Source organism: Juglans microcarpa x Juglans regia, chromosome 2S, assembly GCF_004785595.1.
Source record: "Juglans microcarpa x Juglans regia isolate MS1-56 chromosome 2S, Jm3101_v1.0, whole genome shotgun sequence".
Taxonomy (NCBI): Eukaryota; Viridiplantae; Streptophyta; class Magnoliopsida; order Fagales; family Juglandaceae; genus Juglans; species Juglans microcarpa x Juglans regia.
The window spans coordinates 12,630,615-12,654,898 of NC_054597.1; the positions used below are offsets into that span (position 1 = coordinate 12,630,615).

At 34.9% G+C, this 24,284-nt stretch overlaps 2 protein-coding genes and 4 non-coding genes across 6 annotated transcripts; 5 read left to right on the forward strand and 1 right to left on the reverse strand.

Moving 5' to 3' along the window:
• The first annotated feature begins 3,683 nt into the window (after positions 1 to 3,683).
• Positions 3,684 to 5,597, forward strand: LOC121251471 (peroxidase 3-like). The gene is made up of 4 exons (XM_041150731.1): positions 3,684 to 4,046; positions 4,167 to 4,358; positions 4,524 to 4,686; positions 4,963 to 5,597. Exons 1-4 carry the CDS (start codon positions 3,774 to 3,776, stop codon positions 5,376 to 5,378), a joined length of 1,044 nt encoding a protein of 347 aa, XP_041006665.1. The 5' UTR covers positions 3,684 to 3,773; the 3' UTR covers positions 5,379 to 5,597.
• A 3,794-nt stretch (positions 5,598 to 9,391) lies between these two features.
• Positions 9,392 to 9,491, forward strand: LOC121253726. The gene has a single exon (XR_005938450.1). It is a non-coding gene; the product is annotated as a small nucleolar RNA Z157/R69/R10 (small nucleolar RNA).
• A 214-nt stretch (positions 9,492 to 9,705) lies between these two features.
• Positions 9,706 to 9,792, forward strand: LOC121253729. Its single transcript, XR_005938452.1, has one exon. It is a non-coding gene; the product is annotated as a small nucleolar RNA R11/Z151 (small nucleolar RNA).
• A 100-nt stretch (positions 9,793 to 9,892) lies between these two features.
• Positions 9,893 to 10,000, forward strand: LOC121253731. The gene has a single exon (XR_005938454.1). It is a non-coding gene; the product is annotated as a small nucleolar RNA Z152/R70/R12 (small nucleolar RNA).
• A 173-nt stretch (positions 10,001 to 10,173) lies between these two features.
• LOC121253737 lies at positions 10,174 to 10,299 on the forward strand. The gene has a single exon (XR_005938461.1). It is a non-coding gene; the product is annotated as a small nucleolar RNA snoR80 (small nucleolar RNA).
• A 6,806-nt stretch (positions 10,300 to 17,105) lies between these two features.
• Positions 17,106 to 23,349, reverse strand: LOC121252546 (traB domain-containing protein). Its single transcript, XM_041152246.1, has 9 exons — positions 22,805 to 23,349; positions 22,130 to 22,177; positions 21,916 to 21,975; positions 21,231 to 21,314; positions 20,946 to 21,050; positions 20,533 to 20,646; positions 20,268 to 20,368; positions 17,927 to 18,038; positions 17,106 to 17,603 (listed from the first exon to the last, which is right to left on the reverse strand). The coding sequence occupies exons 1-9, from the start codon at positions 23,276 to 23,278 to the stop codon at positions 17,475 to 17,477; spliced, it is 1,227 nt and encodes a 408-aa protein (XP_041008180.1). The 5' UTR covers positions 23,279 to 23,349; the 3' UTR covers positions 17,106 to 17,474.
• Positions 23,350 to 24,284: the final 935 nt, after the last annotated feature.

The window sequence follows — 24,284 nt, forward strand, 5'->3', positions numbered from 1 at the left end:
GGATGCTAGCTACAGATAATCTTTCTGCAGAAAATTGGCCTTGAAAAAAAAAAAAACCTCATTGACCCAACTACCTCATCTTCATCTTCTTTGCGTTAGATTTCTTGTTCGATATTTTCGTCCTTCTTCGTTTTTGGGTTTTTTTCTTTGTTATCTTCTCTTTACCCTCTTGCTCCCTCCTAGCATTCATTGCTGGGTTTGAAAAGAGAAATCACAAATGTCTATGACTATGGCTTCCTTGGGTGTTGGGACTCACCTCGATGGATTTCACCTTAGTAGATTTCAGCTTTGAGTGGATTAATCGAAGGGAGCTTTGATGGTTTTTATCATGGGTTCATGGAGACTAGATTTGAGTGGAGAAACGAAGGGGGTTTGAGGAAACCAGCTCTGAGTGTAGAAGACAAAGGAGTTAGTTTCGTGGGTTTGTGGAGAAGACGAAGGGAGCTTCGATGGTGGCTTTGTGGAGACCAAATCTGAGTGGAGAAGAGAAGGAGTTTCTCTGAGTGGAGATGATGAAGTGGTCTTCGATGGTGGCTTCGTGGAGACAACCGGGGGTGGAGAAGACGAAGGGATCTGCTTGGCTGGAGTGAAGAAGACGAAGAGAAGAAGGGGAGGGGCATTTGAGTCATCAAATGAAACGGGGCATTTCATATCCATGTGGGCAACAGTTTCTCAAAGGTTACCCAGGGCAATTGTATATAGTATTTTTGTTTTTTTAATTTAATGGTTAAGAAAATATTTTTAATGAGTTTGTGATTTTTTTTTAAATGTTTAAAGGAATTTAATAAATATTTGAAAAATAAATACAATTTACACTATCAATACAATGCAAGGATCATCTTACTCGGTGGCCCTAACATTGTCCTAATATAAAACACATATTGATTAAAGAGTGAAATATGTATTTATCATTAATTGATGTTATCCGTTATTGCTATATGAGTTTAGGCATTTAGTGACCGTGGCCAGATCTTATAAGTTACTGTTTCTGCGTTTAAAGGAAAACAAATAAGAGAAGTAATAGATCTATATATACAACATATAATAGTAAATTTATAAACTAATGTGTTAATATGAGACGTTAGATTTACTTTATAATTTTAAAAATAAAATTATAATTTAATATTTCACATTAAATTATATCAATTTATAAATTTATTTTTATAAAATCTATGAGTAAATATATATAACATTTCTCGACAAATAAAATTTAGCAGAGTGCATGTGCATGTAAAATTAGGTGGAAATAAGTGGAGGGTGCATGGAATATTGAATAAAGATGCGATTCGAATAAAACTAAAGAGCTGCTTAAGATATTCACATGGCTCACTTGCAAAACTAGCTCATGATGCATGGATGGACATGTGGCTTGCTTATAAGTTTGCAGGACATGGCCAGCTAATGGTATAATACTATTTCAAATATTTTTTAACAAATCTCGAATAACTCTAATAAAGTATTATTTTATTTTAAATTCAGATCTATCAAAATCAAAGACTAATGGTACAGGGTGGCCAGCTCCCGCGAGAGCTATCGTTAGTTATATTATCATTTTTTTTATATATATATTTTTTAATATTTTATATATTTTTTAAAAAAATTAAAAAATATAATATTATTAAAAAATATTTTCTTAATTACTAAATAAAAATAATTTCAAATAGTAAGAATAAATAGTAAGAGTAACATTGTACCATCAGCATTGACCATAGACTAGCTTTCCTCTATACCTAGGAGTTTCCAAAGGAGTTTTGAGCCAAAATCAATTGGGAAATAGCTTCAGATATATCTAGATGATGGGTATTGGAATTACTGTAAGAGATTATAGAGGTCAAGTTCTTGCATCAAGAATGTCACCGAGATTTTTCTGTGCTTTGCATACAATAGCATGAGCTTGGGGCATATACAACAGTATGTTTTACTCTGGAGCTGGGATATATGCCGTGACATGGAATTAGAAGGTGATGCTAAGCAAATTGTAGATGCTCTCAAGACTGTACAAGGAGAACTAAGTCATTGGGGCCAGCTTGTGGAAGACACAAGAAAACTTATGTCTTCTAAAATGGAATTGTACAAGGATGTCCCTGAATTTATTTAGCCACTTACATGTAATTCTAAAATGAAATTAGTTTCTATTTTAAAAAATAAATAAATAAATAAAGAAGAACGCAACAAGAATGAAATTCTTGCTTCCAAACCACCCTAACCTTCAGGGTCCCCTTAATTGCTTAAAGATGAGTACTAGAAAGTAAACGACAGGTCGACAGTGATTAATTAAGCAAGATTTGAATAACAATTATTTGCTAAAAATAATATTATTTCCTTTTATTTTCTTCCTTGTCTCCATCTCTCTCGCTTTTTCCCTTTCCTGCAAGAATAATTGTCAAGCTGCTGGACCCTAGTCCTTTATTGAAAAAAAAAAAAACAATTCCATGGGAACTTCTTTCGATAAATAGGTAGAATTAAGAATATTGTTCTTAGTTTTCAAAAGTAAACAACATTGTTTCCAGAACTCGTCCCAAAACAAATACAATTTGATCCACAATCAACACTATATGCTGTACATAATGCACATTGACAATGAATCCGAAACTGCTGATCATCAGCCCTTTCATTCAAACAAAACATCAATGTCGTTGCTGTTAATCCTGCAGTCTTACAATTAATACATGAATTCTTCTTATAGAGTTTGGTTCTAATGCTGAATGTGGCTAATTCATGTATGCATGTCTCTTGAACTTTAATCACTGTTTATATATTCATACAGAATTTGTTGCAGCTCTTTTTCTAATACATATATATATATATATATATATATAATTTGTTCTAGACCAGATGCATTAAAATGCAGATTCACTGACAAATTCCTCGATGTTATTCAGTACTTATTATATGCCATATATAACATTTTGAAGAAATAATCACCGAACCCTTTTGACTTGGTCATTAATTTTGTCAGCCCTTTCTGTTAGATAGTCTTTCTCATACTCCTCTGTCTGCTTATGTAATAAGAACTGATTCTCTTAAACAATACATGTTATGTACACCAATTCCTTACCCCCCTACTTTATTCTTCAAGTGTCGGCACGACCTATTTTATCACGATGTTTTCTGCATGTTCTGTGCTTTGCAGACTACTCCCATGGTTGGCAGCCTGGCAACAAGTAGCCAATAATAATACATGATCACGATGAAACTGGCCCAGTTGTTCATCAGCAATATGACAAATTTCCACCGTATATATAGGGAGCAGGTTAGCATATGATTTCATTCTGCTTAAATAATATAGTATTAAATAAATAATATTTACTATTTTAGTCTGGAAAAAAGAGCTTTCTCCACCAAATACATCTGCACATACGTCAAGGCCGCCACGTCCAACCCAACTCCTAAAATCGTCACTATTAATCCATTCAACTTACAATTAATGTTATAGAGACAACCTATGCCTACAGTACTGATCATGTATGGTTTCCCATTCAATTACCATGTAAAGGACAATGTTCTCTCTTTCCTGTAACGAGGCCCTGGTTTTGGATCTTACTTCCCTTAATGTCGTGCCCGGGAGTAGCCCTAACGGATCATATTTTTTAACAGTAGTCTAGAATATATATATATATATATATATGTAAAATGAGGTACAGCATGACTGGGTGTTACCTTCTAGCACATGTTAGTTAGCCTGTCTGATATAATAATATTGATTCTTATGATGATCTGTAGCTAAAGTTAAGGTACGTTTATAAATTGCTGCTCGGACTTTCTGAATCACAATGTACATGATTGACGTTGCTTCCTACAAAAGATCAAGTAATTGCAGTAATTCAGGCTTGACAATGGGAGTGATGCGTTATGTTGCTATCATATTCATTGGTGTCCTAGGATCTGTAGTTTGTTCAGAAGCTCAACTGCAGCTGGGTTTTTACTCTCAGAGCTGCCCAAAAGCCGAGAAGATTGTTCAAAACTTCGTCCATGAACACATCCATAATGCTCCATCGTTGGCAGCTGCCTTCATAAGAATGCACTTCCATGACTGCTTTGTCAGGGTCTGTACTGTCCTATCTTTTCACGTTAACTTTTTACTTCTACTATGCTTTTTTGAGCTACTTCAGAATAATTCTGATTCGTTTGATGACATGAGTTCAATTTTTTTTCCATTTTCATAGGGTTGTGATGCATCTTTGCTTCTGAACACGACGTCGAGCAACCAAGCTGAGAAGTCTGGCGGTCCAAATCTATCGCTCAGAGGTTTTGACTTCATTGACAGAGTGAAGAGCCTTCTTGAAGCCGAATGTCCTGGCATAGTTTCTTGTGCAGATACAGTTGCTTTGGTTGCAAGAGATTCTGTTGTGGCCACTGTAAGGACCCCAAAAAACAAAAAAGAAAAACAAACCCACTTCCATGATCTTTCTTTCTGATTAGACCCCAAAAAACATAAAAGAAAAACAAAACCACTTCCATGATCTTTCTTTCTGATTAATGAAATGAACTATTTTTAATTATTTCTGTGTTATGTTCCTCAGGGAGGGCCATTTTGGAAAGTTCCCACTGGTCGAAGAGATGGGACAATCTCAATGGCCTCAGAAGCGCTGGCCAACATCCCAGCTCCAACTAGCAACTTCTCCAACCTCCAAACACTCTTTGGTAACCAGGGTCTTGATTTAAAAGACTTGGTCTTGCTTTCTGGTAATTAAGCTAAACATTCTCCTTAATTTCCGAGTAACTTTCCGTGCATCAATTTCCCTCAAGTTTTTGTCTGAATTTGAATATCCCTAAGCGACAGAGAGATAAAATGGATCTTAAAACATTTAGTGCTCATTAAACATGACATGATAAATGATAATAGGATTCACTTTATATGTCTCGATTAATACCCTAAACTTCGGACAATAACTTAAGAGGAGATTTTATCAGTAACACACTCAATTCAATGGCACTAACACAGTCAACAAATTATTTCAGGAGCTCACACCATTGGCATTACTCGTTGTTCATCCATCTCTAACCGACTCTACAATTTCACTGGGGTGGGAGATCAGGACCCAGCTCTGGACAGTGAATATGCTGCCAATCTCAAGGCAAGAAAGTGCAAAACTCCTACTGATAATACAACCCTTCTTGAAATGGATCCAGGAAGCCACAGAACATTTGACCTTAGCTACTACAGTCTCCTGCTAAAGAGAAGGGGTATATTCCAATCAGATGCAGCTTTAACTACCAACCCCACTTCTAAGTCTTATATCACCCAACTGCTTCAAGGACCGCTTGAAGATTTCCACTCCGAGTTTGCCAAGTCTATGGAGAAAATGGGTCGGGTCAACGTTAAGACCGGGACAGAGGGCGAGATAAGAAAGCACTGTGCAGTGGTTAATAGCTGATTTTTTATTTTTTTTTTATTTTTTTTTCTGGGTTTTTTAGTGGGTTAAATTTCTTGGTTGTAATCGTTTCATATCGTAATTTGGCGTGGTTTCCTCGTAATGTTGGGTGAATAAATAGGTTTTGTTCTGGTGTCCCTTTCTTCTTCTCCTGAAAGAATTTTTTCATGCAATAAAAACTAATCAAGAGAGAAAAAATGGTTACCAAGTATTGATGATAAATTTGCAGATTGATTATGATTTCGGGACCATCTTTTAGGGTTCTGGGTGCAAGTCTGTGTATCAATAGTACGATTAAAAACTGCATAGCAAATTTACAAATGGATGTGGACAATTGTTTTGGCAATCCTTGTAATTTCTTTTTCTTTCTTTTTTCCTCTGCTGGGTTTTTGTTGCTCTGTTTTTTTAACAGTGTTCTCTTGAAATAATTTATGTCTCATAGTTCATGTTAGTATGCCTCCTGTCAAGCCATGAATTGTTCAACAGCTCTTCATCACAGATCACGGCAGCTGCACAAGAGAGTCAACTATCATAAATTGTGTATATTTCCTTATCTCATATAGAGCATACTAAGCCGTGATTCATGGTGTTGAAATATAAAATAAAAAATAAATTTATCTCTTTTCATGAGTTTAGTTTTTGAGATAATTGGTGATTTCATATAGTAACAGAACTAAGTCTTAAGTTAGAACGTTCCTAATTCTACACTCTATCCATATTTAATTAAATATTTTACGTATTAGGCTATCCATTAAGGGAGAATTTAGCTCACACGTAAGGACGAGTATTAAGATATAAAATAAACGCTGGACTCTAAGCTATATATATATATATTTATATATCTTAGACAATTCACATACTAGAGACCTCATTTTTTGTGCTCTCTCTCTTTCACTTTTAGCCTAAAGTTTGGACAAATACTTTTGACATCTTAGGGTTCGTTTGGATACAGAAACTATATCATATTATATCATTTTATCATTATAATTTTTTTAAACTCTCACATAAAATATAATAAACAGTTTAATTTTTTCAAATTTCAAAATAATATTAATATTAAAAAATAATATTCTAACAATATTTTATTACACTCATCTAAAACCATCTCATCTGATCTCACTATCCAAACCAGCTCGTTACACATCTCATCTCATCTCATCATTACAACTTTTTCAAATTCTTATACAAAATATAATAAACAATTCAACATTTTCAAATATCAAAACAATAATAATATTAAAAAATAATATTCTAACAATATTTTATTTAACTCATCTAAAACCATCTCATCTCATTATCCAAACGAGCTCGTAATTGGTAATGCGTATGCACTCTAAGGTCTCGTTTGAATACAAAAACACTCTCAACGCATCTTATTATTATAACTTTTCTAAATTCTCATATAAAACATAATAAATAATTTAATTTTTTTAAATATTAAAATAATAATATTATTAAAAATAATATTATAATAATATTTTATTTAACTCATCTAAAATCACGTTATCTCCTCGTTATCCCAACGATTACTAATTAAAAAAATGGACATTTGGCTTTTTATATACAAATGCGACAAAAGACTTTTTCACAAAAATATATATATCAACGTAGTCTACTTTGCCTCCTCAACTTGATACTTCCATTTGACCGCTAGTCAAATTTTTTTTTTTTTTTTTTACTTAGTGGTTAAGGAAATGATTTTAAGTGTATTAGTGTATTTTTTATTTTTTAAATATATTTAAATATGTTAAAAAAATGTGAAAAAAAAAAAAAAAAATTTATGCTGGGCGGTATGCCCAGCGGTCAAAATGGGGCTAAGCCGCCCCCATCAACGTATATAGCTAGAAACCTTACTCGTACAATGGTTGCGGACCCACACGAAACTTCGCACGCCGAAACTTTGCTTTTTGACGAATTAACAGCATAAACATACATATGTATCTCACACTCTTAATATCATTTCTCTGTTTGACAATATAGATAGTTAATTTTTCATGGGACGTCTAACCACTTTAACCGTTGTTTAATTTATTCGACCGACAACGGTTACTTGAATTGTGAATTATTGTTTTGGCTAACGGCTCCATTAAAAATGGAATATTGACTTTGAACTATATCTTTTTTTTTTTTTTTATCTTATCTATGCAACACCATAATCATATAATACTGAAATAGATAAAAACTGAATGGCAAATTTAAAAATCAGAAATTATATTTGTAATGATAGAGTGCGTAAGCATCACACACTCATTTTTTAAAAAAAAGTAAATAAATATAAAATTTAAATAAAAATAATAATTTTTTAATAATGAATCTCATTCTTTACATGACTGAATGTAGTAATATTACTCTTTAAAAAGGGATGTGACTTTTCGTTAATTAACACCAAACCACTATAATATGATTTTCTTTCCTAGTGGCTCTCTCTGTATTTCAAACGGCAGGTTATTCCTTTGAAATCTTTTGTTGCTTATAGTCCGAAACATTGTTGCATTTTCAGCTCAAGGCTTCACGTGTTCTGTGGTTTTTAATATTTTATGCCACTACCCTCCAATCATAAAGGGATTAAAAAAATAATAAAAAAAAGGGAAATCTAATCTCAATTGGCATGTTCTTGAGGTTTGAGAGGAGCTGTTTGCATGAGTTAGACAGATCATGTGTTTGAGGATAGTTCATGTGTTTGGGTTATTGAGAAATGTTTTGCAAATTAAAACTTGACTTTATTTGATGTGGCACGACATATCACGTTAAGTTTTATTAATTAAAATAATTTTTTTATAATCTTCTTTAAATGTTAAGAATCTCTATTTTTTATTGTAGTTTCGAGTTGTGGTTTTTTTTTTTTTGGGTTCATTTAGCTAGTTATTATTATTTTTTTTTTGTAAAAGTATGCTATGTGATTATCTTCTAGTCCTTGGTTTCTCCCTTTTATATTAAAATACTCTTCATATAAAGAAAATATCTGTTTATCATTCATTTTCTCATCATCCGCTCATCATCTCATGATGTGACATTAGAGCATTGGTATTGGATTGGCCAAATACATTTTCATCTTTATATTTGAATAATTTTAACAATAACTGGCCCACATTGAATTAGCCAAAGACTTTTCATCTTAAATATGAGTTACAGTAATTTCATTTTTCTTTTCAAATATGAAAAGTCCTGTAAAAGTCTAAACCCATTGTTTATTATATTTCGACTCATTCTCTCTCCCGTGACTCTTTTCCTTGATATCGTGTGATGAAATTTTATTTATTGGATTGTAAAAATGAAAATGAATATGATTATTGAAGATTATAGGAGGTTATGAAAATAGAATTAATTAATTATAAAAATATAAAAATATAAAATAAAAATATTTTATTATTATAGAGAGTGTAATGACTAATCCAATGTAAACTTTAAGTTTTGAATGATTAGTTAAAAGTAAAAAAGTTACATATTAGTTAAATTTTGAAGAATAAAATAGCCAATCCAATGTCAATGCTCTTATATAATAAATTTATAAATAAAATATAATAAATAATCTACAATTTTTGAATGACATATCATAAAATGAGATAATAGGGGTTATATAAAGATTTGGAGAGGTTATAACTTATACCTAGATTAATTGGGCTATAATGGGCCTACTAGCCTGGACTTATCTAGGTCCAGCCCACGTTCATTTGAGGCCCATATAAAACCCAAATCAGTTCTAAGCTCAGCCGCCTCGGAACCACGGCAAAACAAACCCGAGAGAAAAAAAAATGCAACCACTATCTCAAACCCTAAACCTAAAGAGCATACCTCTCTCGCTATAAATATACACAACTCGGTATCGCATAAATTCATCGTCTCTCTTCACGCTCTGCCTGCCTCTCCCTCACCCCGGCCTCATGGATGTTCCTAACGGATTTTTGGATCCAAATCCTATGTTTTTGGTATTGATATTGTTTTCTATTTCTGTTTGATCCTTAATACTCTCCCCTCTGATGTCTTTTGATTGTTTATTTCACTTTTCTCTCTCCAAATAGAGTGCGGTGATGAGCCTATTTTGTGGACTAGAGTTTCTGATTTGGGTCTTCTTGCCCAGAATCTGATTGACAAACCCTTGGCTGTCTGAGCACTAATACCTTTAACAATCACTCTAATTCCCCCTTGCACGCTCTTCTCTTTTTCTTTAATTGTAAGAATTGTTTTAGGGTTTCGAGTTCTTGGGTGTTTTGCGAAACCCTTTTCTGTGTTGTCTCTTTTCACAAACTACTCCAAACCCTAATCACTGCATCTATTTATGGACTTTTGTTTCTAATTTGTTATCTAATTTTGTCCTGTATATATTGAAATGGGGCTTATGATGATAATTTAATATATCTTAGCGGATTTCAGTGAGATATCAACGTCAATGATCTGATTGTTACACACACTGAAGCCCTCATTTTGCAGTTCCAATATTTTCTTCCCATTTGTTTTTGATGTTTTTGGAATGATCTCTGTATTAGTTTTATAAATTTCAAATATATTTTTGGGATTTGTATGCTATGATGAGCTTAAACACTGGACGTGTTTTTGGGGCAGAGGACGAGATTGATTTCTCGCCGTGAGCCCATTTTATAAAACGACTTCTCCTTCCACTGAGCACACTGATCCCAGAAAAAAATTTCATTGCTCTTTGATATTGAACGTTGATTCTTTCGTACCCTTTTAAACTGCACGGTTAACATGATTGGGAGATTGATTTTGTGTTTTTTTCTCTTTGATTTTTTTGGTTTTGAATATGATATGTAGAAGGGATGTGATTGGAGTTGCGCCCATTACCAATTCTGGGGATAAAAAGGTTCCTCTTGGTATAATGGCTTGGACGCTACATATAACGTTTGTGGCTATCCTGATCGATGGTTTCTTTCAATGCCATTTGATCCCGGAAACACCACATATATTATTTGTTACCATCATTAGAGAATTTTACTGCCTCTGGGAAAAAAGAAAAATAGAACTTTCTGAGAAAATTGCCAAATAAAGACTTGATTTTGGACACATTTAAATGACAAACAAAATCAAATATTAGACGATGAGTTCATTCTGAAGTTAATAATTAAGGAAAGGAGGCGAAGAAATGGAGAGAATGATTAATAATACAATATTAATATGAATACTTTTTACTCAATCGTATTTAATACATAAATAATTTAATTTCTTCTTTAAAAAAAAGCTTTTAAAGCTATTTAAACAATTTTTAGAACTGATAAGTTGTAAAAATCTGTTGGATTGGAATTAAGCGTCGAGATAATTAGCCCACAATAAAAATAATAACGATAATGTCAAATGTGTTTGAGAATTTCAACAACCATTCGATTATACATGAAACAGAGAAGGTAATTTCAATATTAATTAAAAAAATTAGGAAAATATGAATGGGAAGCTTGATAAGAAGAGGGCCAGCTGGATAAGAAGGGTCAGGATAAATGTTTTGAAGTTTTAAATTTGGGCTGAAGGGGGAGAGTAATACATCAACCAAAAATAAGAGAGTTGCAAGTATGAAGGAAGAGAGTTGCAAGTATGAAGGAACTGTCAAGTATATGGTTAAAAAATAAAAAATTGAGGGAAAGGAAACGGTAGACTTTAGTAGTACAGATTTGGTGGCGATTGTTTCACAACCCAACTTTTGAGAGCTTGGGAACACTAGATTGTTCATGACTTGCATCTAATGGTGCAAAATAAGCTCTCATTTTTTGTTTTCTTGATGAAAATAAAGTGTAAATGGAATAAGGTAGAATTAATAAAAATGAGATTGAAGTTTGGAAACAGCTTTGTCATTGATTGTAAAGGGCTTAGTGGAGGGTTTGCCTTCCTTTGGAAGGATGATGTTGAGGCTGAGATTAGTTCCTATACCCAAAATCCTACTTCTCTTTTGGTTAAGGGGAAAAAGGAAGGGGAGAATTGGATTTTAACTGGATTTTATGGCAATCCTATCACTGCAAAAAGAAAGGAGAGTTGGCAACTGCTCCAAGCAATCAAACTTGAGGACTCCAAAGGGTTATGCATTTAGATCTCATGGAAGTTTGTGTCCTTGGAAAAAATGGTTATGGCAGGATCATGTGCCAAAGAAGATGTTGTTTTTGTGCTAGTGGGCACGTCAAAATGCAATCCCGGTTAATGATGTTATTCAACAACTTGGTATCCCAGTTGTTTCTAATGCCAATGATGCGCTGCAAATAAGGTTGAGACATTAGATCATGTGCTTTGTGATGGAGAGGGACCAAGAAAAGTGTGGGATTTTTTTGAGGTGTTGTTTGCTGTTCATTTACCAAGCTCATGTGTATGGGCTGATGTGGTGAATGTGTGGTGGTGTCGGGCTTCTTTATCCTCGTAGGTATGCTGGCTCCGTGGTATTATTCTCATTCTCATTTCATGGGCTCTTTAGAGAGCTAGATGTGAGACGCGCATGGAGGATGTAAGGTATGATTGGAAGAACATCATTCGGATGGTTAAATGTTTTATTTTAGAGAGATCAGGAGGCTTAAGATCTTTTAAATCAATGGGTGAATATGATTTGAGAATTATGGAAGCTTTAAATTGTCTTGTGGTGCCCATTCAAATAAGGTCACCAACGTTAGTTGCTTGGAAACCTCTTTCAAGGGGGTTCGCCAAACTTAATGTGGATGATTGTTCTCTTGGCAATCCTGGGATGGTTGGTGGGGGTGTGTGATTTGGAATGTGCAAGGGTGGGTGCTTGGAGGCTTTGCCCATTGCTATGACCAAGCAACAAATACTATTGCTGAATGTAGAGTCTTTGTGGATGGCCTTCATCTTTGTCAACAATTGGGGTTGAGAGATGTGTTGGTGGAGTCGAACTCTAGTGTGGTGGCGGGTTGGTTTATCACAAGAAAGTACAAATATTGGTATTTGTGGATTTTTGGGAGGAAACACAATCTATTATTTCTTCTCTTAATGTTCAGTTTAAACATGTGTTTAGGGAAGCGAATATGGTTGCTGATTCTTTTATCAAAGCATGGGGCTAGTGGCATAACTTGGGATTTTGTTGGAGAGGAGTTCGGTCCGGGAGACTTAAGGGGCTTATACATACAGATAGAATGGGTTTACCTTATGTTAGGCGTTAGGAGGATTGGGAGATTTGGTGGTTTTTATGGAGTTTTTTTATGGTTGTAATTATGGTGATTCCTCTGCCTTAGTGAGGGTTTTTTAATAAAATATGGAGGTACTACCCTTCTTTCTTAAGAAAAGAAAAAAAAAAAAGAAGAAGAAAAATGACTCCAAAGGGTGGTTATGTGTAGGGGATTTCAATGATATACTCAGTTATGGAGAGAAATGTGGAGGGGCTTTGAGATCTTACAACCAGATAGAGGCCTTTAGAGAGATTGTGGATAAGTGTGGTCTTAGTGATATGAGATTCATTGGCAACAAATACACTTGGTCTAATGGCATATATGGTGAGGCTTTCACTAAAGATAGGCTTGACAGAGCCTTTAGCAACACTATATGGGTTGAGGCTTCCCTAGACCGAGTGTGTACATTCTTCCAACACTGAGCTCAGACCATAGTCCTTTGCACATCACAATGGAACAAAATCATTTTGAACTGGCCAGAAATGTTAAGCCATTTAGCTTTGAAGCTAGTTGGTTTTTAAGGGAGGAGTGCTACAAGATAGTGGAGGAAGCTTGGAGTTAACCCAGGATAGCTAAGAATAAACTAAGTTTTACTAACGAAGGCCTTAACAAGTGCAAGATAAAATTGATGCAGTGGAGTCAGATGAACATTAGCAATTCAAAAAAAGAGATTAATGCTAAGTTGGCTCAATTATCAAAACTACAAAAGGTCAATAAGGGACATCTGAATGAAAACATTAAGCAGGTGCAAAAATAAGTGGACAGGTTGCTTGTAGAAGATCATATTAGATGGAAGCAAAGAGCTAAACAAAGGTGGTTGAATGAGGGGGATAGAAACACAAATTTTTTTCACCAGTGTGCATCTCAAAGGAAGAATACAAATTTGATAAAGAAACTGGTTGATGACAATGGACAGGAAGTGCATTCTAAAGAGGGCATTTGTAACCTGTTTCAAGAATATTTTAAAGAATTATTTACCTCTTCTGAACCTAGAACATTGTAGACTGCCTTGGATCATTGGAGACTCGAGTAACTGCTATCCACAATGAAATGCTGATCAAACCATACACTCAACAGGAGGTTGAAGATGCATTTTTTCAAATGAATGGCCTCAACTCTCTATGCCCAAATGGACTCCTTGCAGCGTTTTATCAAAAACATTTGGTTATAGTTGGAGCACAAGTGTGTGAAACAGTTTTATTTGTGCTGAACTCTAATGGCAGCTTAGTAGAAATCAACAGCACCTTCATTATACTAATCCCCAAGAAAAAGACCCCTACTAAAGTGACTGAGTTCATACTCATTTCTCTTTGTAATGTGATGTATAAGCTTATTTCAAAAGTAGTGGCAAATAGATTAAAGAAAATTTTGAGAAAATTGCGTCACTCATAATTTCCCCTTCCCAATTAGCTTTTGTTCCTAATAGACTAATTTCTAACAATGTCATTGTGGCATTTGAGGCTTTGCATACTATTAAATGTAAAATGACAAGTAAGGAATGTTACATGGCATTGAAGCTAGACATGAGTAAGGCTTACGATAGAATTGAGTAGAATCTTCTAAGAGCAGTGCTATACAAAATGGGATAAATGGGTGGAGATGATGATGAAGTGTATTGAATTTGTCTCTTATGCAATTCTGGTGAATGGAGATCCTCAAGAAGCTTTCCATCCAACTAGAGGTATAAGACAAGGTGATCATCTTTCACTCTATCTTTTTATCTTATGTGTTGAAGCTCTGAGTAATTTGATTGGAAAGGCTGAAGAGAATGGTTTGATTCATGGTGTTCCGGTTGCAAGAGGTCAACTTAGAATCTCTCATATTTTCTTTGCGGATAATAGCCTTTTATTTTGTAAGGTTAATTCTGTTGAATAGGGAAGGTTGTTTAATCTTTTGAGAGTGTATGAGACAGCTTTAGGATAAAGATTAAATCCTGAGAAGAGCTCTATTATTTTTAGCAGAAATACAACCAAAGTTACTCAAAATTACATCCTATCTATTGCTGGGATGAGGGCTGCCATCTCATATGAAAAATATCTTAGGTTTCCATCTATAGTGGGAAGGAATTGAAGCAAGTCCTTAAAAGGAATCTTGGATAATATCAGAATGAGGCTTAGTAATCAAAGAGTTAAAATGTTATCTCAAGCAGGGAAGGAAATATATATAAAAGCTATGGTTCAAGCTCTCCCCACCTACACTATGAGTGTTTTTAAGCTGCCTAACTACTTGTTGAAATCTATTAATAGTGTAATCCAGAATTTTTACGGGGACAGCAAAAAAAAGAGCATAAAATTTATTGGGTACCATGGAAATTGATGGGGAAGGCAAAATTTGTTGGGGGCATGGGTTTTAGGGACCTCGAGTGCTTTAACAAAGCAATGCTTGCTAAGCAGTGTTGGAGGTTGATCCAAGAACCTGATTCTCTTGCAGCTAAGGTGATGAAAGCCAAATACTATAACGACTCCACATTTTAGAGAACAAAATTGGGCTCTAAACCATCATGTGTGGAAAAGCTTTCTTGCAGCTAGGCATATAGTGGAAGCAGGTTCTTTTTGGAGGATTGGTACTAGAGTGATATCCATATCTGGCAAGATAAATGGCTAGATCATTCTAATCCTTGTAAGGTGCTAAGCCCTGTCAGGGGCTGGACAGCAAAGCCACAGTGGCAGATTTGATTAAGCCTAATTCTAAGCAATGGAAGCCTGATTTGGTGTAGGAGATTTTTTAGCAGAGGGAAGCTAATATTATATTGAAAACTCCAATTAGTACTCTGAAGAGCAGGAATAGAATTATTTGGCAAGGCTAAAAAAATGGTTGCTTCTCTGTCAAGAGTGTGTGCCACATGGAGAAATCAAGGGAATTGGCAGAAAAGGAACAGGCTTCAAGTAGTAACCATTTTAAAGAAGTATAGAAGAAAATTTGGCAACTCAATGTGCAACCTGGAGACAAGATTTTCTTGTGGAGGGCCTATCTGGAGACTCTTCCTACCCAGTCCAATTTATTTAAAAAAAAAAAAAAAAGTAGTTGATCACCCATTATGTCCTATCTATTGTATGGAATAAGAGAATGTGATACATGCTATATAGAGGTGTGAGTCTACTAGGGATGTCTGGAGCCAGTGTTCTAAAAGATTGCAGAGATGCTACTTGCCTCAATCCTATATGTTGCAGCTTTTTGAAGCACTAACAAGTTCTATGGACAATTAGATTCTTCAAGAGTTTGTGATGGTGGCAAGGAAGATTTGGTGGAAAAGGAAGTGTTTCATTTTCAACAATGAGTTTTCACATCCTAACTCTATTGTGAAGGAAGCTAGAGTCATTCTTGACATGCTAGCTGGGAAGGACCTTAAGAGCGGCAACAGAGTTAGACAATTACGCACATCAGCTGAAGAATGGAAGGCCCCTCCTTCAAATTGGTTCAAGTTGAATTGGGATGGATCTGTTGATAAAATTCATGGTCTGATTGGAGTTGGTGTGGTTGTGAAGGACAAATAATTGCTACCATGAGGCTAGGAAAATAATTAATTCCAGACCCTCTACTGATTGAGACGTTTGGAGCTCTTCAAACTATTAAGTTTGGTTTGGATCTAGGCCTCAGACAGGCTATTATTGAGGGGACTTGTTGCCAGTAATCAATGCATTACATGGTGATAAGAAAGGTTGGAGTAGTGCTAATATGTTTGTGTGAAGCAAAACAGTGGACGAAAAATTTTGCTAAGTGAAAAGTTTCTCATGTTAGAAGAAATGACAACTTTATAGCTCACTTATTAGCAACAGATGCTCTTTCCGTTTCAGATATGATTGTAACTTTAGAGAATGCTCCTCCTTATATCTCATTTTTGTTATAATGGAATGGTATAAGAGTTTTTCCTTTTAAAAAAAAAAAATAATAACTTGATTCAACATATTTGGAGAACCCCCCAGCCCAGTCATTTTAATTTTTTATTATTATTTTATCCCAACTCAATACTCATTTGCTCATTTGCTCATTTCCTTGTGTTTGGGATTTCGCTTGTTTCTGTTTCATTGATTTTGCGTTATTTATTTTATTGACCAATAAATGTTAGCTTATTTATTTTATTTGCAAGAACACGAGAGTATTTGCAAGAACACGAGAGGTTCTTGTGATAAATTGGTTTAATCTAATTAATTCTAATAATAATTAAAAAAAAAAGAGGAATTTTTAATTATTAATAATAATAAAAGCTTTACCCAAATTTGGCATATGGCATTTTAGGGGAATTTAATAAAAAATTTGTAGTATTTATTGAAAATATGGTTATATAAACAATAATGTAATTATACTATGATTATTAATTAACATATAATCAATAGAATTGTAAAATATGATAAAAATAAATTAGATCAAAAATATTAAATTAATAATATTTTATTATTATATAGAGAGCAGATAGATAATCTAATTTAGGAATATGTTTTTAATAGAATATGCAAAAGGTAAACCATGTAATATTAGCTAAAATTTAACTTTGCCTAACCCAATAGCTAGGATGCTCTTACTAATCCCATACAGTCAATGAGGATTAATTCAGTCACTCACCTACTAATCTACTGAATTCAGAAAATAAGATCAGTTCCTTGAAAAGCAACCAATATCAAAGTTGCCAAACACCTTTTTCTTTTCTTCTTTCCTAGGTACCAAACACCTTGAATTAATTACTTACAAGAGCATAGATCCCTTGGAGGCATATATTATGCGTCTTATTTCGTGTCACAATAGAAAGAACTTAACATTTTGGAAGAGTTTGGGCTGCGAAATTAACAAAAAAAAAAAGTTACTATAGCCATGTCATCAAGACAATTTTCCCCGCCGAAGTTCGCATGGAAGAGAGTGAGATCACCCTAACGAAGTAAAGTGAACTTCAATTTATGAATATTATTTCCAGCCACAAACTTTAGCCTTCCACATTTCCCAGGCAATTTCCCACTTCCAACCATATTTTGCAAGGAAGCACCACTGGTTGGTGTAACTATTTCTTGATCATAAGATAGATGCCCGAAATTATGCCCACCCCAGCAACTGCAACTCCAAGAGATGTGAGGATTTTCGCTGTAGATATAGCTGATTTTTGAGAAGGCATCGTCATCAGATCCTTCACCTGCAAAAAAGTGGATAGATATTTTTGCAAGTTGATGAAATATCGAATCCAGAAGTATAAAGCACTGTGTCTAAATTAACCTAAAACATACCATGCAAGGGAAAAAAGGGACCCTAAGAGAGAACACAACATTTTTGGTAAAACAGACTGTAATTTAGATAACAATATGGTGACCTCAAGGATGAAAGATATATAAATGGGGAAACCAACCGAATGGTCTCTCTATAAACGTATCCAACGTGAACTCAAAGGCATATTGACTCATTTTAGGGATATATTAATGTGAAAGAAATTCTCAAAAGGAAAAAAATAAAGTGACCAACCCCAACAGGCTGCTTCCAATTCTTCTTGATTCCTTGCAGATGTCCCTTCCCAACAACTGCTACAACTGAACTATGCTCACTAGCAATTCTTAGTAATGTCGATGACATGTACCTTGAGATACAAAGTGTTCACCAAAGAAAGGAAGTGACCTTAGAGAGTTTATTGAATATTAATCTTATAAAAAACAAATGCAGCAAAGCCATGTATTTCCATAAACGCATGCACGAATCGTTTTTACCAATCTAATTCTACACCATCCAGATACTTTTGATTGGAAACTCTCACTACTGCCTTTCGCAACCTATAAGTTTTGTATGATAGGCATACCTAATAGCACTAATCTCAGTTTCATTACACCATATACAGCAAATATTTGCATAAAAAGAAAATGTGTCCAAGGTCTTCCTTCACAAAGTATTTTCTTTGAGCCAATAGTGTCCACTGTTCTCAATCAATTCTAGGCATTGATTACTGGATGTGCACAAAGTGCTCTTTACCGAAACATTTTCTTCGAGCCAGAAGTGTCCATCGATCATAATCTATCCATGAATAGTGATCATTCAACCAATTGCATGCTTGCTGGAGGAACGAACTTATCATCGAAACCACAGGAAGATGCATTAGTGCATCCAAATGAAAATCATCACATGATATTAAACAGAGATTATGTTTTATTGTTTGTTAATTCGAAGTTTGATTCTTATCCTACACTCTCAGAGCATATTTGATGGAATGCATATATGGGAGCATATTTTTATCATATATGGGATTACTTTTTACCTATAAAAAAAAAAAATTAACTATGGTTCAATTTTAGTTTATAGGCTTTTTGAACTATGGTTCCAATGGTTTCAGCTAGCTGGAGTGACAACTGGATCCAAAACCAATGACAAGGAAAAGAGAACAGGTGAAGTGAGGAAAAAATAAATAAATAAATAAGAAGCCAATGTCACTCCGGGCATATGCTCCCAATTATATAAGCATTCCTCACAATGCCCCCACACAAACTGGTGGGAATATCACTATTAATGAAAAGCAGTAGTTGACTTCATCTAGTCACACGACAAAAAAAACTTGATCTAAGACCGGATGTATATTGATAACATAGACAGTAGACAAGTTGGGCAGAATAAGTAAATTAAAGACCTTAATTTTTCTTTAAAGAGAACCTCCCAGCACAAAAAAGCTTGGTGATAAATAATAACTCATGCTTAGACTCCAGTTTTCTACTTTTTTTTACTGAGTTTTTTTTTTTTTTTTTTTTTTTTTTTTGTCAAGGAACCTCTCCAAGGCAGGGCCCTTCAGATCCACCCCTGCACAGTAATCCCCAGTCCTATACACCACACCCTCGGAAGTTTCCCTACACAGAACTGGTTAAATAGATGGCTTTTCACAAGGGGATGTGGCCCCAAAGAATTGTTTGCACCCATGCCGTGTTGAACCTTGGACCTTGAAGGGAGTGATACCCCAAGACCAAGGCATTTACCACTTGGGCCAACCCCTTGGGGTTCCGAGTAAAAAATAGTACTGGGCAACAAGCACAAATGCCTGGTTTCAGTCTTGAAAGCAGCCAGTTCATGAAAAATCAATTAAAACAAAAAACTTTCAAAAGAACCGAAGGGTAGGACATATCAAGACCAGGGTCACAATGCCCTGTTAAAGTTGGACCATCACTGGATAAGAAGTGGGGAATAGTATTAAAAGGACAAAAAAGTTGAAACTAAGATTTGTCCATCTTATGAGAAACGAACTCCCAGAATTCCTTTTTTTAAGTTCAGTAAGGTTCAAACCTGAGATCTACCCAACCCCATCAAACCTTGTTCCAAGTGATCCTAGATCAACAAGCCACTTCCAATAACTGAACATAGTACCAGTTATCTGGAAAAAAAATCATTCCGACCATTCTTTTATACTATTTGTAGTATGATATCTCTTTCCAGTACTGTAACCATAACAAATACCGGATCAAAAAAAAAAAAAAAAAAAAAGCTAAGCCCCTATAGAAAAGGAAAAAAAGGAGAAAGATAATAGGCATGAGGTTTCTGAATCAGTGTAAACTGCAGATTTGCCAATCAACAGCTGTGAACAACAAAATGCATGATATCTTTTGTTTCAGAACAAAATGTATGATATCTCAAGCTATATGTTACCTAAGCACCCAGCTCCAAAGATACACCTATCATGAAGCCCCTTCAACAAAGTTATTTCAAGATGGCTTTGATTTCTTTGTTCTGTCTTATAAAGTCTAACTACGACAAAAACAACTTGTGATATGATATTATCTTTTGACATAAAAAGACTACAGGTCATGACATAAATATGAAGGAAAAGGATGCTAACTGATCTCGCTCATGTACAAGGGTCTCCATTAGAGTAGGGAACTCCTTGCTCATTTCTTGAATCACAAGAGTCAGCATGTCAACATCATCCATTTCCTTTAGCTGGAGATGCGAAAGAGAAATATATAAATCAGCAACATAAAATGAATGTCCCTTTACTAGATTCATATAGGTAGATCTCCTTTGGTACTCCTACAAACTGCAATAGAATATGAATACATGAAAACTACAAATGTCAATTACAAAATGAATATAACAGAACCTACCATTCTATTCAGATCCTCAGGGCTTGGTAAAAATACTGCTTGAAAAAGTAAGGAGTAGAGTAGTTTTATCTTATGCCACAATGGCATTTTTGCCCAAGTCCTCCGCAATGTAATCTGCTTCAGTAAAATTCCCAGTCATACTAAGGTAGTCCTTAACTTGAAGATAAAAAATAGGAATGTGCCAACAAGCTTTGACATGAAAGTGCATTAGATTAAAGATAATCCTTTCCAGATAGAGAGATTAGATACATTCTTGGCAATCAGAATGGATGAGGTAGAGTTTGGAAGTCCGGTTTATATAATCAGATACACCAAAATAAGAGGAAGGTAGGGATGGTGTAGGGCGGTTGAAGCAGACAGATGATCCATGGACCAATTCCAATCAATAACTCCCAAAGCAAAAAATATCTTACCTGTACAGGACGGTCCCCCAGAATCACCCTGCCCCCATATTTCATTGCTTCTTCATATGCCACACGAAACTCAGAACCAGGGAAAACCTCTAGCTTACTGGCAACCTACTACAGAATAGTTAAAAAAGATTAGAGAAAAATATGAAAATTTGCAAAACATCCTATTAAAGAAATTATGGCAGAGAGAGCAAATTTGCAAAACATACTATTAAAGAGAGAGTGCAAACACATTGTGGCAGATTTTTTATGTTTAGCAGAGATGCAAATTAAGAAAAAGAAACGCGCCTTGGCAAGAAACCAGCTGTAAAGTATTCCGAATATGTTGTGCTTTTTCTTCCACATGTCTACCATTTCTCCCATGGTTGGTACCTGAAGAAGCAACAATTAGTACATGCAGATGTACAATCCTGGACGATGAATACTGAAGCCTAGAATTTGCCCGAGTAGCAAAAACAGAGAAAAAGAAAAGACTATTGAACAAAATTATTAACAGCCAACATATAATTACAATGCTGTCTCTTGAGATACTCCACCTGAATTTTTTTAAAACAAATCTTAATAATATAATGATTTAACAATATGCACATGACAAATAGAAATGTAATCAGGGCAAAAGAGCCCAAATGTGATCATTTCCAAGCAAGCACAATTAGATAAAATGTGCACACATGCAAACTCTTTCTAACTAATGGAAAAACCGAAATTATGAGGAAAAAAAATACTAAAAACCACTTGCTACTTACTTTGGTTCAGAAATAGCAGAAACCTATAAAAAAAATGCACCACAAGAATGATTGAGAAAGGTATTACAAGAGCAATCTAAATATTGTTACTCAATACTTAGTATGGGGCCGGAGTATGATGAGAGAGACAGGGACAGTCAGAGAGCAAGTGGAAGTCAAATCTACAATTACGAAAGGAGTTCTAGAAAACTACACAAGAAATACGCAAAAACATTGAAGACACAGACCTTTATATTCTGAGGGGTAAGTACTGCCACACGGCTCGAGCATAGTTCTAAGAAAACAACCTGTAGTCAACAAACACATTTGGAGATGTACGTCAACTTCAAACCAAATTTTTAATATCTCAAGTCCACAAAACAATACTAATGCAGGCAGCTAACCTGCAAAATGAACCATCCATCAATGTAGTGCTTTTATGAGTTTTAATAGAGAAAGAACCTGTGGTTTCATAAAACTGATTACAGCTTGTACTTCTTTGCATGATTCCTGCAACCCACACAAGGAAAACTCAGCATAGCTATCAAATCTTTATATTTGTAAAAAACCACCATGGATCTTATTTATACAACTCACCCCTCCGTAATTTTATATGCAAGTTTCTACTCCAATTGAAGGCAAAAATTACATTTTGATTCTTCCACGGTACAGTTAGGTCAGTACTGGATAATTGTACTTTCCCAATTTCACCATTACACCATCTAGTCCTTTAGAGTAAATCTAAAGAAAGAGATCCCTCATCAGGTTATTCATCTCTTGGATCTTTTTTGGCATCGAGACTATTATTTCCTCTCTGCCGCTTTCAAACGTACACATGCCAATATAAGGGTAATATTACACACTCTCGTACACATTTTGTATATAAATAACTGCCGAAAACAATCAAACTCTTAACAAAAAAAAAAAAGAAGGCAATCTTAATGCTCAGGAAGGCAATGTATTAAGCTAACAAGATTTCACAGATGCGGTGATCCAATCGTTAGAAGTTTTATCCAACGCTCAAGAGTATTTAGATTTTTCTCAACAACCAAACAGAGACCAATTAAGAATTCTCTCCCCCGCTAAACAGAGACAAAAAAAAAAAAAAATTTAGCTAAGAACCAAGCAATGAATTACCTGAGACACGTGAGCGGTGCCAACCAGGTAGACGTCGCAGACACCACCCTCGGCGGCAGAATCGCAAGAAAGAACCAGCACGCTTCTCGAGAGCTCCTCTGGAAGTATCTTCCTCTGCTCCGAGGAATCGGCTTCGTTACTTGCGGAAACGTCCCCGTCACACGCATCATCATCTCTCGGCGGCGGCTCCTCGACATTAACGATGCTCTCGCTCAAGTTATCGTCAGCGACAGGGTTGTCGATGTGGACGAAGTCCTCGCCTTCGGCTGGGGGCGCGTGGGGGTCCATGGGCGGATGGGGAGAGTGGGGTTTCCGGCTGCCGGGGGCAATGGCTGAGAAGTAATTTTGGGTATACGAGCTGGCACGACGGACAGAAACAGTGTCCCAGACTCTAGTGGTGAAGCTGAAGGAGGATGAGGAAGTGAGTGACCCGGCCGAGTTGATTGGGGAAAGCAGGCGAGTTAAGCGAGTCATAAAATCAGCACTAGGGCCCTGTCGCTGGGCAACTTTTGTGCACGAGAGCGCGCATATAGAGGTGGGTCCCGTTTACTTGGCGGTTGGGTTAGTATTGGTTGATGCTTTTAATTCTTCGTTATTACTCCTTAATCGTACTATTAAAATTTTTTAAAAATTATGCTAAACGTTCAGAATATTTATTTTCTTTCCGTGTCTTCTTAATGGATTATGCATATTGAGTTAAGATGAAATGAGTTAAAATAAAAGTTAAAAGTTAAATAAAATATTATTAAATTTTATTTTTTAATATTATTATTATTTTTAAATTTAAAAAAGTTAAATTATTTATTATATTTTGTGTGTAAATTTAAAAAAATTATAATGATTAGATGAGATGAGTTAAGATCAACTCTGTATCCAAACGAGATCTTAAGCAACTAAGGATGATACCTTAGCCTTGCATTTTCTTTATTATTGTTTTACTATATAGTTTTTTTTTTCATTTTTATTTTTTGAATCTGGATTAAAAATATCAGAATATAATCTTCTTACATAATTCAAAAGAAAATAAATTCAATCAACTAACGTAATCATATAAATTAATTTAAAATAAATTTAATTTTATAAAAATTGACTCATACACCATATATGATAAAGATAAGGATATATGGTGTAAGAAATCCTACATTGCTTGGGAAATAGAAGTTCTTGTTCTTTATAAGGTTTCAATTAAGTTCCAATTGTATCATTGATTAGTTCTTTTGAAATATAGGTCATGCGGTTTAGGCCTTCCATTGAGGTGTTACAAATGGTATCAAAGCCTATTTCAACTAGAAATGCGGAACTTGAGCCTTGCCACCTACGATTAATTGTCCTAACGAGGATGTCGGAAATTTAAGGGAGGAAGATTGTGACACCTCATATGATAAGGATAAGAGTATGTGATGTATGAGATCCTACATTACTTGGGAATAATAAGTTTTTTACTTTTTATAAGGTCCAATGGAACTCCAATTATATTATT